This window comes from Atta cephalotes (genome assembly GCF_000143395.1).
Source record: "Atta cephalotes unplaced genomic scaffold scaffold00030, whole genome shotgun sequence".
Lineage (NCBI taxonomy): Eukaryota > Metazoa > Arthropoda > Insecta > Hymenoptera > Formicidae > Atta > Atta cephalotes.
The window spans coordinates 1,837,598-1,850,674 of NW_012130094.1; the positions used below are offsets into that span (position 1 = coordinate 1,837,598).

General features: G+C 33.4%; 1 protein-coding gene across 1 annotated transcript in view; it reads left to right on the forward strand.

Annotated features, from left to right (window-relative positions):
• The first annotated feature begins 650 nt into the window (after window positions 1-650).
• LOC105620876 (A disintegrin and metalloproteinase with thrombospondin motifs 18-like) overlaps window positions 651-13,077 on the forward strand; it is a 65,209-nt gene continuing 52,782 nt past the window's right edge. The window contains exon 1 of the mRNA XM_012202351.1: window positions 651-757. Coding sequence (XP_012057741.1) covers window positions 651-757 — 107 coding nt within the window. The remainder of the gene's footprint in view (window positions 758-13,077) is intronic.

Sequence of the window (13,077 nt, forward strand, 5' to 3'; positions counted from 1 at the left end):
CGACCATATACAAATAATTACCACACTTGACTTGCTGCAGAAATCATTGATTTTGATTAACTAGATAACTTTTCTAACTAGCTTTGAATGTAAAATAATTGCATTAAATTATATATAGAAGTAAGAAAATATAATTGATAGGTCGTTTATTTGAAATCAATTTATCTCACGCTTTAATTATAATGTCCCACAAAGTGGCTACATTATTACAGTCAGTAGAAGAGAACGTATTGAATGTGCCCTAATTTTTTTGTCGACGTCGTCGACATACATGCACACACATTTGCGACACGCGTCGGTGTTGAAATAATTGCTGAACCGTCGGCTCTCTGAGCTGTTAGTGTTTCCAGACGTGTCGTGAAGCTTTAAGAGGAATTCAGAGCGAATCTAATAAGCGCCAGCGTGACGACGGATGGCGCATTAAAGCTTGGTTGCGTCGTTTGGATGAGAAAAAAAGAAATGGGAAGCTTAACCTTCCCCCTGAAAGTTAAGACGATCAAGTCAGCCCTCGTCTTGTCCCTTCCGTCTTGCCTCTCGCCCTTACATGGCATCGTGATTTGTTGCGTGGCGTCTTTCTTACGCTGTCTGTACCACTTGTCCTGTTAATGACTTCATGTTTCGTCTACAGGATGGCCTGAGCCTCGGAGCAAATGGACCATTTACGAAAATCGAAAGATGACTCGCCGCCGCCGTGCATCTTTCCCGGATTTCCGCATCGACGAGGTCGCCGGTCCACCGTGATTAGGCTGGATTTCGGGTAAGTAGCACTATTATTCTTCTTATTCGAATTTATTTATGTTTATATAAATTTTCATGTCTTCATATAAGCATGGTACAGAAATAATACACTCAGGTTGCTTCAACTGATTAAAGAAATGTTTCTTTGCTATACAATTAAAGAAACAATTTCTTTGATTTGTGAAAAAATTTCTTTGATTTAAATATTATTTTGTCAAATTAAATAAAATTTATTTGATTTAAAGAAATTATGTTCAAATCTAAGAAATGGCCTTCAAATCATGATTTCAAATATTTATCCGTCTTTGAATATCTTATATCCGTTTTCATTAACTTTAATCTCGGTTCAACTTACTAATCTTTTGTTAATTATTAGAACTAGAAAAAGACGAAAAGTAAGTTGCACTAAAGTTTAGCTGTCTTGAAAACATTCGATCAATACATGTCGAAAATTTTTAAAGAATCAAATAACATTAAACTTTGCAAATCTTTTCTCTGGGTGTACAATTCAACATGTACGCGAAAAATATGCGTATTAAATTTTTAATAATAGTGTGATGAAGTAGGTACATGATGGCAAGAAGTTCTACCTGAATGTTACAATTTAAAACATGACAAGCGTGACTCATGTTGAGCTTTTAATTGATGTGAATTCAGCGTGTCGAGACTTATTTCTTTAACTCGATCATGCCAGAATTAGAAAGTACAAAGGTCAGTAAAGTATCAGCAAAAATGTAAGGAAATCGCGTATGTGATTAAAAATATGGAGATTCGAATCTTTCAGATTTTGGAGAGAGAATCTCAAATTCAGATATCTATTCATCTGTCTTTGAATATTTTATGCTTGTTTTCAATCTCGGTTTTCAACTTACTCGTCTTTTGTTAATTATTACAATTAGAAAAAGACAAAAAGTAAGTTGCACTAAATTTAGCTGCCTTGAAAACATTCGACGATCAATGTATGTCGAAGATTTTTAAAGCCAAATTCGAATCCAATAACATTAAATTTTTCGAAGATAAGAGGTCAGATATTATAAATTATTCAAGATACTCGTTGAAAATATACATTCGAGCCGGACATCCTGTACCTCTACATTTGAATAACACGCAGGTTTGAGGTACCGCTTGAAAGCGTGCTTTCTGCGTGCAAAATCTGAAGCGCGCTCGTGGAAGATACATCGAGAGTAACTCGCTGCACGCGAGTGAGTTACGATATAATTAAGCGCCGGTATGCAAAACGGGAGATACTCGGTCGTTAGAACACACAGGTGGCATTGATGAATTTATAAGCGTTGTTGAAGGTAACGATTAGACGGTGAAACATTTACAGTAGTTATTATCTCTTAATCTTTATGAGTATGGATTATTATCAAAATAAAGTCAGGTAAATGTACATATATGAAATAAGCAGCAGAAAATAGTAAGAAGTTTCTCGAAAATTTAGAAGCATTATTTAAACGTTACAAAAAGAACAACAACTTTAGAAAGATCAGAAATAAAAAAAGTACAAGAAAACTAAACAGATCACAAGTTATTAAAGAGTTGGGAAAAAATACATTAAACTCTTTCATTTTTTACACTCTTTCAAAATTTATTTTGAAAGCTCACTTGAACACGAAGAAAAAAGCCGCTCAAAAATTCGCAAATAAAATCAGATAAATATAAATATACTAATAAATGACTACACTGAGAAAAAAGGCTGTTTCAAAAAAATATTGATTGATTCAATTAAATACAGCGATTACAGGCTATCAAGCAAATATTTAATAATTCAAATAAATATTTGTTAAATTAAACAATTAACATGTTTTAAAACAAGATTTTGTTAATCTAAATATATAAATATTTGAATTAAATAATCACTACGAACTAAACGCATGTAATCAAGTTAATAACTTTTTTCTCAGTGTAGTAGAATAGTAGAAAGTTTCAGAAAAATTAGAAGTTTATTCAAAAGTTACATTAATACAGTAATAAAAATTCTAGATAGATCAGAAATAAAAAATAAAAAATTAAATAAATCAGAAGTTATAAAAATAAAAAATTGGGAAAAATAAAATTCTTTTCTTTATGTTTATCTTTATTACTGTACCACGCCTATACGAAGACATGAAAATTCACACACGGAAAAAAATATTTGAATTAACTGAAATTCTGGTGGAAAATGAACGATCTAGAATTCTAGTTAGAGATTTCTGGTTAAATAAAAAATAAAATTTCGTTAAATCTCTTTCGAAATTTATTTTGAAGAAGACTCACTCGGGTGCGAAAAACTTCCCGTTTTTACATTATAAGAGTAAACAGTTTTGTCTCGGATTAACAGATTCTTATTAAGTTAACTCTAGCGTCGCCTAAGATCGATTCGCGCGATGAATGTGCGATATGCGTAATGAATGTGCAATTTGAGCTGCGGTGTATTTTACGAATTAATTTTAATCGGGACGAAGCGAGAAGACCGGATGAGCAAGAAAATTCCTATTCTCACGCGAAATAAGACCCTTTGATCATCAAGCTCGTCATCTTAACGACGGGACGTCTCTCTTTTTCCCCGATGCGTACACTGTGGTTTATTCTAATGGCGAACACCTCTCGTAATAATTCTCTCGATGTGTGCGCATCGCGCGCACCAAGCCTGCAGAACGGGACATCAATCCTCGCTCTCGTTACCTTCGATGCTCCGGGCAGAGAATCTCTTGTTATCCGCGGCCGTCTCTCTTTATACCATGTGCATGCCGATGCCGTTGCATAATTACCGGGTCTTGATCAGGCAAGTGCACCGTTGCGTTTTCGGTTTCTTCGAAAAAAAAATGCAGAATTCCGATCTTCTCGGTTGCACGTGTCTTGTCTTTTGGTCGATTCTTTTCTCGAAACGTGACTTCATGTGATATTCATTCCTTGTATCTAAATCTTCACTCTCGCATTGTTCGTTGTACGATAAAAATGACATGACATTATTAGATATGTATTGTAGTGATATAAAAGCAATATAAAATTATTACATATGTATAGTGATACAAAACGAAAAATCTATTTTTTAGTTTAAAGATAAAATTACGTTTTAAATTTTTATTTTTAGCTGTTATAGCTCTTTAATTTCGATTAAGTGACTTCTAGACGAATAATATTATTGTATAATATTGATATCCTCTTTAGAAAATTCAAAATAATTTTAATATAATCTCCAGACGATCAATGATTGCGTAATATTTCAAATATTGTGTAATAACATTGGTCGTTCAAGAACCGCGGTCAGTTCGAAGTCGCTTTAATAAAAAACGAAGGATGTAATATGTGAGTATACAGATTTAAAGTAAAATTTTACTTTTAGGAGAGGAAGCTATAAAATAGATTTTCCGGTTTTTATATTATTATGATACATATAATGATTTTATGTCAAGTTTTCTACAGTTTAAAATAAATTAATTTTTTCATAGGTGTATGAAAATATTATGAAATTTAAAAACTAATACATGCGAGTCTTTATTTTTCATGCATTTTTCTACAATTCTTTCCTCTCTTTCTCATTACATAATTATATTTGGTTTTAATTTTTTGTAAACAAGTATTTTAGGATTATTAAAGTTGGCTATTTTCCGGCGCGGAATATCTTTATGCGTCAGAAACGGAAGAACATGAATCTCTGCAAATTTCTCTGTTCCCTTATCTCGAATTTCCGTGGTACGTACGCGGAACAAGTGCTAATTACTCCTGTTTTAATAGCGAAGTAACTGCGGTGCATAAAAATTTCTACAGCGAGGTTATTAAATTCCCGCTTTAACAGTGGAAGCAGACACAAAGCGTAGAAATGCGAAAAATTAGTTATGCCATGCCGTATTGCGGTTATCTTCTGTCTCGCGCGAATGTTTTGCTGCACTGAAATAAAAGCGCTTTTTCTGGCAGAACAAGTATATAATGTTTTATAACACTGCATAGAGTTAATTATATAAAAGTGTAATAATGTACAATATTTTGCTTTTTATCATGTCGAAATGAATTCTGACGGAATGAAGCCGAAATTCGACATTACTTACGAATCTGTTTTTATTTTTTCAAAAAATTTGAGCAGCCTCCAATATTCATAATTCATAAATTATAATAGTAAGTAAAAATGTTAAAAATGTAAAAGTGAAAGTGAAAGTGAAAAAGTCCATATTTGGTCAAAGTGAGTCTTGCTGCCTAGTAATAATTTTGTATAAATTGTACAATTTATTATTTATCGATCTGGAAGTACAATCCTAAACTGAGCTGGAATATGTAATATTACAAATTAAATTGACAAGTGATTTAATAATATCGTTAATAAATACTGTAAAGAATTATATTTTTCATAAATTATATTCTTGCTAGCGTCACAAATCGTCACAGATTACACAAATTATGAGTTATTATCGATCGAACGCCGAGAGTAATCGACTAAAATAAAAACAAAGTATTTAACATGGATTCGTTTTTCGAGATTATTCACCGCGGGGGGGGGTTGGAAACGTGCCTGGCTACCTTGTGAGTGCACTTTTACCATGCTCTGCGAATAAAATCGTTCGCGGCGAAACGATTCAAGAGAGAGCCTACACGTCGCTCGTCGACGTTGACGTCCGTGAAGGTACAATAACTCGCATCATCCGCGTGCAACGTTAATCCCCTGCCAGTGAGGGGATGAACCTCCCCCTCTTCTTGCCCCTCTCCCTCCAGAAGAAAAAAAGTAAAATCGACGACGAACAATAAGCAATCTGTGGCAGATCCGTATGGTAATTATATTGAGTCTGGACGTGCACGGATACGATTACTGCATAGACTTTCCGCGGATCACATGCGGTACACATTACATATGGTATGCGGTCGTTTACCGAAATGAGTACACAGGGCGTCCCAGAATCCATGCACTTTCCCGCAATCGTGTACCTCCGAAACAGGATCAGGAAAGTCACGATTTCTTTGTCATTTAGGTTTCATGTTAGATACAGTCAAACAATATATGGATTTAATAAATTAAATTTTAATTATGTGAATAATTAACAAAGCTTTATTATAATATTAATTATATTATAATTATAATATTAAGTGAAACTTAATGTAATTGATGGATACAATATTAGTTATATTATAATATTAAATGGAACTTAATGTAATTAGTTAATTATATTTATATATACAATATTGAGTTCCATTTACATTATTAACTTTATTATACAATTAAATAGAGCTTTATTTGACAGAATCATCAATTTGAATTTTAAATTCAAAGCTACTTTGTTAGATTAGAAGTGGAGATGTCAATTCTAATCTGATGAAAAGTATTGTATTTGACAGAAAACTCAATATTTCTGAAACTCTTTGTATATGTTTATTGTGTATTGTCACATTTGTGACACAAGTCTTTCTCATTATCTCTTTGCGTTCAACTGTTATCGCTCTGACAAAATAAATCCAGCTATATAAAGTTTCTTTGATCGAAATTCACAGTATAAATCTTAGAAATGAATGAACTTCTTTTAGAAAAAAGTATGCATTGCTTTTTATTTACTACATTTTGTTTATTTATACAGAAATTTTTAAATAGAATTCGTGATTATTTGGAAATGAATTAGCGAATCAGTCTGAAACTAAAGCGATCGTTTTAACGAAATAGTAATTTCGGATAATAATTTGAAGTCTTCCATTTTAACTTTAATCGTTCCGAAATTTCTTGAATTGACATTCGCGAATCCAATATACTTTAAATTAATGTGTCTTCGCTTAAAGTTAACTTAAATGATTATTTTTTCTTTTTGAGGATTAAAATCTGAAGAATAAAATTACGTAACTTAAAGTTGCGAGGTTATGAAAAATAATTGTTATAAACAATTTTTCACGTAGTTGAAGGAAATGTCAACTGGATTCGCGAATTAGGGTTAAAAATACTATATCGAACGCGTTTTATCGTCACCGTGTACAATTCGTTCGCAGAGCAAGAACACTAATTGTAAATATATATGCAATGACTTTATATGCTTGTCATGCGCAACGTATATTGAATCGGTCAAATATCGAGCGTTAATCTGGAATGAACGAGAGCGGGCAACCGTTCACCTTTCCGAGGTGCGAATTCAAAATCAAGGCAGAACAACGCGATGCGATTAATATCGATTATTTACGACACGCTCGTACGGAAGAGCGAAGGTTTAATTGTACGCACGCGGCGAATTACCATACAGACACGTAAACGCAATGTGCGCGCGTTACGTCCATTAACCGCGCCTCGAAAACGAACGCGTCGGAGAAATCTGAAGGGCAGTGCAAGCACGCCGCGCCGCGGCGTGCGAACATCCTTTGATCTTCGCCGCGCGTGCGAAACGTGCGTTTCCGCATCGTGCATCCCGCCGAGATGCATCCGTGCGCAATTGGATCACGGGATTCACGGATATTTTAGCGTTTTGCACATCGTGTATCTCTTAATCTGTCAGTACTTTGCGGGGACTATCGGTACCTCGCGTTGGAAATCCGACAAGGCAGCTTTCGATAAGAGCAATCTGCACCTGCAATATCGTACGCTGTAAATACAAAAAATGTTTGAAAAAGTATATATCGCTCCGCCTGATTTAAAAAATGAAATAACTAAAAAAAATATGATTTTCAAGTTATTACAAGAACGAATTAAAGAAATATTATCATATCAATTATGAACTAATTTAATAAAGAATTGTCAAAATTCTTACTATTAAAAAATGGTGATGTAAAAAAATCTGAATACATATCCCTAATGTATGCTAATGTTTAACCAATGTTTCGCCAATGAATTGCTGCTCGGGAATTTAACAAAATTATTTTCAGATCTAGCTAAATTTTCAGATATTTTAATAAAATCATTTTTTCCGTGTATTCTTTAATAATCAATAATTTTTTGTCAAGTTAAGTTAGAAAAATAATTTTTCCCCTTTTCTGGGAAATTTAATTTTTTTTATTAAAGCGAATCTTTGCGTTTAAATATTTCTATGTGAATTCAGATACATATCTGATTTTGAAGAATGTATACAAATTATATGTACATAAATTACACAGAAATGTGTAAATACTAAGTTGTGACCGGAGAAATATAGGAATTTCCATATTTAATTAGATTTATTCTCATCGGTCCAAATTCGTATCATATTGTTTAATTTTTTAAGTTGTGTCTTTTGAAGCAAGAGAGTGATATATTTGGCTTAAAAAATATTTTCAACCAAGCAAATGCAATCTCAATGTTCAACTGAACATTTCTGTTCTCCAGTAATCTCTTTATGAAGACATCCAATAGCGAGGCGAACTTAATTAATTTGTTTTTATAAGAATGAATAGAGCAATGCAAAAAATAACTTCTCCAAGCGTTTGTTACCTCATCGGCAAACGATGAAGCCGGCGGCGTAGCATCAAAGTTTCCGTCATGCATACGCGTGCGTTTATCAACGGCGATACATAGATTTGAAACAAAATTACATGTTTTCAGAGTCGTCCACGTACGCGATTAATAACCCGCTCTCGCGACCGCCATAGATTAACATCATTAAATGGCGTAATAGAGCATCGTATCTCCACGACTTTCAAAGTCTCTAATGACGCCCGAAGCGAACTTGCTGGGTAATTGCAAATCGAGCGTTTCTATTCCGCGCGAACGCGCGTCCCGATCGATTTATTTCAAGCCGGTACCGAGAGGTTCCCTCGAGAGAGAAGGAGCGAACGTTCCCATCGAAACTGAAGATAGAATCGCCGCAATGAACTCGCACTCGTCTCATGAGAATATACATACAAGGAGTACATACAAGGAATACTATTCATAAGTTGAGCGGAACTTAAGAGCAGCTCATGGCGCCTCTTGGTGTGTAGTCACCTCGTAATTTTCATCGTTGGATTTTTTTTCTGCGAACGCGTATTTACGAATATCGGTATTGCACATGCTTCTAGTTAGTCTCGACGTTTTACCGAGGCTGGGATATTCGAAGCGAAATTGCGAGGCGCGTCAAAGAAAATGATTTATTGCACATTAATCTTGTGATCTTGGAGGTAATAAACCATACAGTTTTTCTTACATTAATTTCGAATATCATATCGTTATGATTTAATTTCGTTGAAAATTAAATCTTAACGATCTAACATATACTGTAAGATATATACTGTCTGAAGTATGTAAAATGTATTTTATATTATTTTTGCGTTATCTTTAGATGTGGTCTTTGAGTAATAACTCATACAGTCTTTCTTGATTATTAATTTTGAATATTATATAGTTACGATTTAACTTTCAATGTTTTGAAAATTATCATATATATTATCTAATCATAACGATCTAATGTTTAAAATTAATGTAAAAAAGACTTTGTACGATTTATTACCTTGAGGACACCTACATATGTCTAAAGACAAAAATAATATAAAATATGTTTTATATACGTTAGACAATATAATATTATAGTTTTATAGTATATCATATAAAATATGAACAGAATAAAAATAAAAAGATAATATCTAGAAGATAGAATAAAGATAAAATAAGAACGTATTTTTACGAGAAGTATATCTTGGAAAAATAATTGTGGGGCAATAAGTCTTTATGCGCGATTATCTCCTTACAGCTTTTTTCTTTTTTTACAACGGTTGTCCTCCTCGTCCCATAAAAAGATTATCAATCTCCCAAGAATGAAATTCGCGTCGAAGCAACGGGCACCTTTTGTCACGTGATCGCGCACGTTCGGATCACGATGTACTTTGTCGATTCGAGGATGTCAGAGAGACGCACGTCGCTTCGGACCTCTCACGAATTCGTTATCGAGGCTTCAGTAAGTTGATTTCCATGTCGTTATCTGAGCCTATTAAAGACAGTCGCATTAAAGTACGGTCACATGACCGTTGCACCATTCAATATGCCGCATAATTTTTCTCAATCTTGATGTTCCACATTCAGCTTTTCCAAGAAAGAACGTTTTCAAATATTTTTATTTGTATCATAGTGTTTGTGACTTATATATATGTGAATGACGTGATCGAATTTTGAAGGAAATAAATTTATGGATAAATCTATCCCTTTTTAGAAAGAACAATTTTGCTAAACTATCTAAAATTTTAGATGGATACGGATTTGAAATAATAATTTCGTTAGATCATTAGATCATCAATAGAATTACAAAAACATTATGTAGAATGTTGTGTTAATGTCAGTGCTATAAAAATTTTAATATTCTAAGTAATCAGCTTAAACGTTTTACATAAGTAATTTTGATGGTCCAAAAATTATTATTAGATTTAAAAATAATTTGTTGGATCATGAAAATAATTATATAAGAAAGTCAAGCATAATGAGCAATAATTTTGTAAACAAATTTGATATTCTAGCAATCAGTTTGAGCGTCCGACATTATTTTAATGATCCAAACAAAATTATTTTCAGATCTAGCTCAATACTTTTAAATACTTCAGCAAAACCGTGCTTTTCGTACGTCATTAATTAATATAATATTTCAAATCCTAATGACTTTATGTGTTTCATTAATCGACGAAAAGATTTCCGGTAACATAACATTATTAAGAATATAATTGAAATTGCAATGCATTCACGCGTTATTAAGTATTAAATTATTAAATATTAAATATTAAATATTAAATGTAGCGGAAGAGATTTATGAGATTTATAAATAAGATGGCAATATTGCTTCTGTTATTATATTCCCACATTGTGTTCTCGAAAAGAAGTTCGCAGCAAGTAATGCACGTTCTTTGCCACGGCAAGGAGTCTATGAGTGCGCGATGCAGTCGTACTGCATCCGCGACCTCTTGTTCTCGTGTACCGAACAGGTGGTTGTGATACAAACCGAGTTTGAAATACGGTCGACCTGTAACAGCCAAGAAATTGCACGAGACCGACTCTTATTCGACTTCGTTCCACTACTATGTATATACTATTCATAGGTAGACCGCTTGTACACAGAAAGAATGATTTTGTTGAAGTATCTAACAATTTAAGTAAATACAGATCTGAAAATAATTTTAATGATCCATCAAAATAATTATATTGGATGCTCGAGCCTACTAAAATGTTAAAACATTTGAAATATTGCAGTGTGTTATACTTGAACGTATACTACCTGTGCATATAATTATTTTGATGATTCAGCATATTTTTTCAGATTTGTATTTATCTAAATTTTTAGATACTTCAACTAAACCGTACTTGTCGTGAATTCGAGCGGAATGATTTTTTTTCACGAATCATTTATAAATGTAGATGCTGTTAAAGTGCATTATTCAATTTTGTTACATTATACATATAATATTTCGCTCGTAAGACATATAGTGCTCACTAAACGTTTTATCTTATTTGTAGACCAGAAAATTACACCGCTGAAATTACGCGTGTTATTCTCAACCAGCTGTGAAATATTGGCGATAAATTTATTTAAGTTTTCATAAAATTTATCAGTTGAGTATTTTGAGAGACAACGTTATAAACTTAAAATATATCTCTAACTTTCTTTTTCATCTTTTTTGGAATGAAATAAATAAAGCTGTTAGACGGAATCGTAGATTAATAAATTTTACGAACAGTGGAAAAGGAGGAGATGTAGGAAGAGATGTAGGAAATGTTCGAGCAGCTGTATAATAGGATTCCACTAGAGGCTCAAATAATGTTTCAGTTCGTAGATTTATCCGACTGCGGTCGCTTCCGGTGATTAATAATTTCCTAAGCTTCGGTTAAATGACCCGCGACTCGTCTGTTTCTCGCGGCTATTTGCGGCCGCGGCGATGCCGTACGCTTGAAACGCGTGTTGCCACAAGCGAGTCATTGACTCTCGTTTCTCTCGGGCAGAACTTGAAACTGACGAGAATTTGACAGTCCGTGCGGAACACATGATTATGCATTACGAGCGCGTCCCGATGTTTCCGGCAATTGCGTGCAATTTAGAAATCCGGCGTTTGTACATAACGCACGCAGGCTCTACGTGAGTCTGTTTGCGCGCGAGTCATTATCGCGGTCGTTGTCGCATCTCGAGAAGACCCACACCCCATTACCGGCATTGTGTTTGCATCGACCAGTCATCGTTCAACTGCGCTAAATGCAGCATCGAGTTGCAATGACAACGACGAAGCTGACGCTCATTCACGCCATTCCACGCACCTCGACAGACGCATTGTCTACAATTGCATATGTCATAGTACGTCGAACCCAATGCGATCGATTATATTGAATCTTTCCAGAGCCGAAATTTTAATTCCAACTGTCTACATCAAATTCTGTCTCTCTGAACATGTTATTTCACTAAATGATAAGACGACTTTATCTGGCGTACTTTTCTGTTCTCAGTTTATTATTTACAAATATCTGCATCTATCTATAATATTATATTGCACAGTAAAATCATTTGTATATATTTGTATTAAAATACCGGTCCTTGTTAAAATTTTGAACATATCCGAGTGTAATTTAACATAACGCAATTATATTATTTGAATATTTCGTGTTAAAATATTCAATCTAAAGTTTCAATCTCAGGCTTCTAAACCTATCAGTGAGTCATCTCTCACTAATTCTTCTTATTTGATTATTTAATCATTGTAATCATTAAATTTATGTTATATCGTCAGATTTTATGGAATAATATTAAATCTTTCGTATTCTCTCATTTTGTATTTGACTGATCAATAATAGAATACAACTGAGAGCATGCTGAGCTAAAATTCAAAGTATAGTCAAAACATTCAACCAAATAAAGAACATTAGCGTTCTAATTACTATGTTTTAACTTATTAATCTTTTTTTTTGCTTTAATTTTTAATTGTGTTAATTTAAGATATTATATATAAATGTTAGTTTTAGTGAAGTAATATGCTTTCATAATTTGCTTACAAATCAGTGTTACATTTTTTACTAATTTTTTACATATATCCTAACTTACATATATCCTATTCACTTTATTAATACAAAAATTTTGGAACCGTTTGAGACATATGAAATGTATTATATCAACACAAATTTTCTAACTCTATATATATATATATATATATATTATTGGCAATAGTATTATTGTCAATAGTAATATAATACTCTTTTTAACATTTCCTTTCTTCTATAATATATGCGTGCGTGCGTGCGTGCGTGCGTGCGTGCGTGCGTGCGTGCGTGCGTGCGTGCGTGCATGCGTGCGTGTGTGTGTGTGTGTGTGTGTGTGTGTGTGTGTGTGTGTGTGTGTGTGTGTGTGTGTGTGTGTGTGTGTGTGTGTGTGTGTGTGTGTGTGTGTGTAGTGTGTGTGTGTGTGTGTAGTGTAGTGTAGTAGTTAGTAGTTATAGTAAGTAGTTAACGTTAATTAACGTTTAATACGTAACGGTTAACTAAAAGTT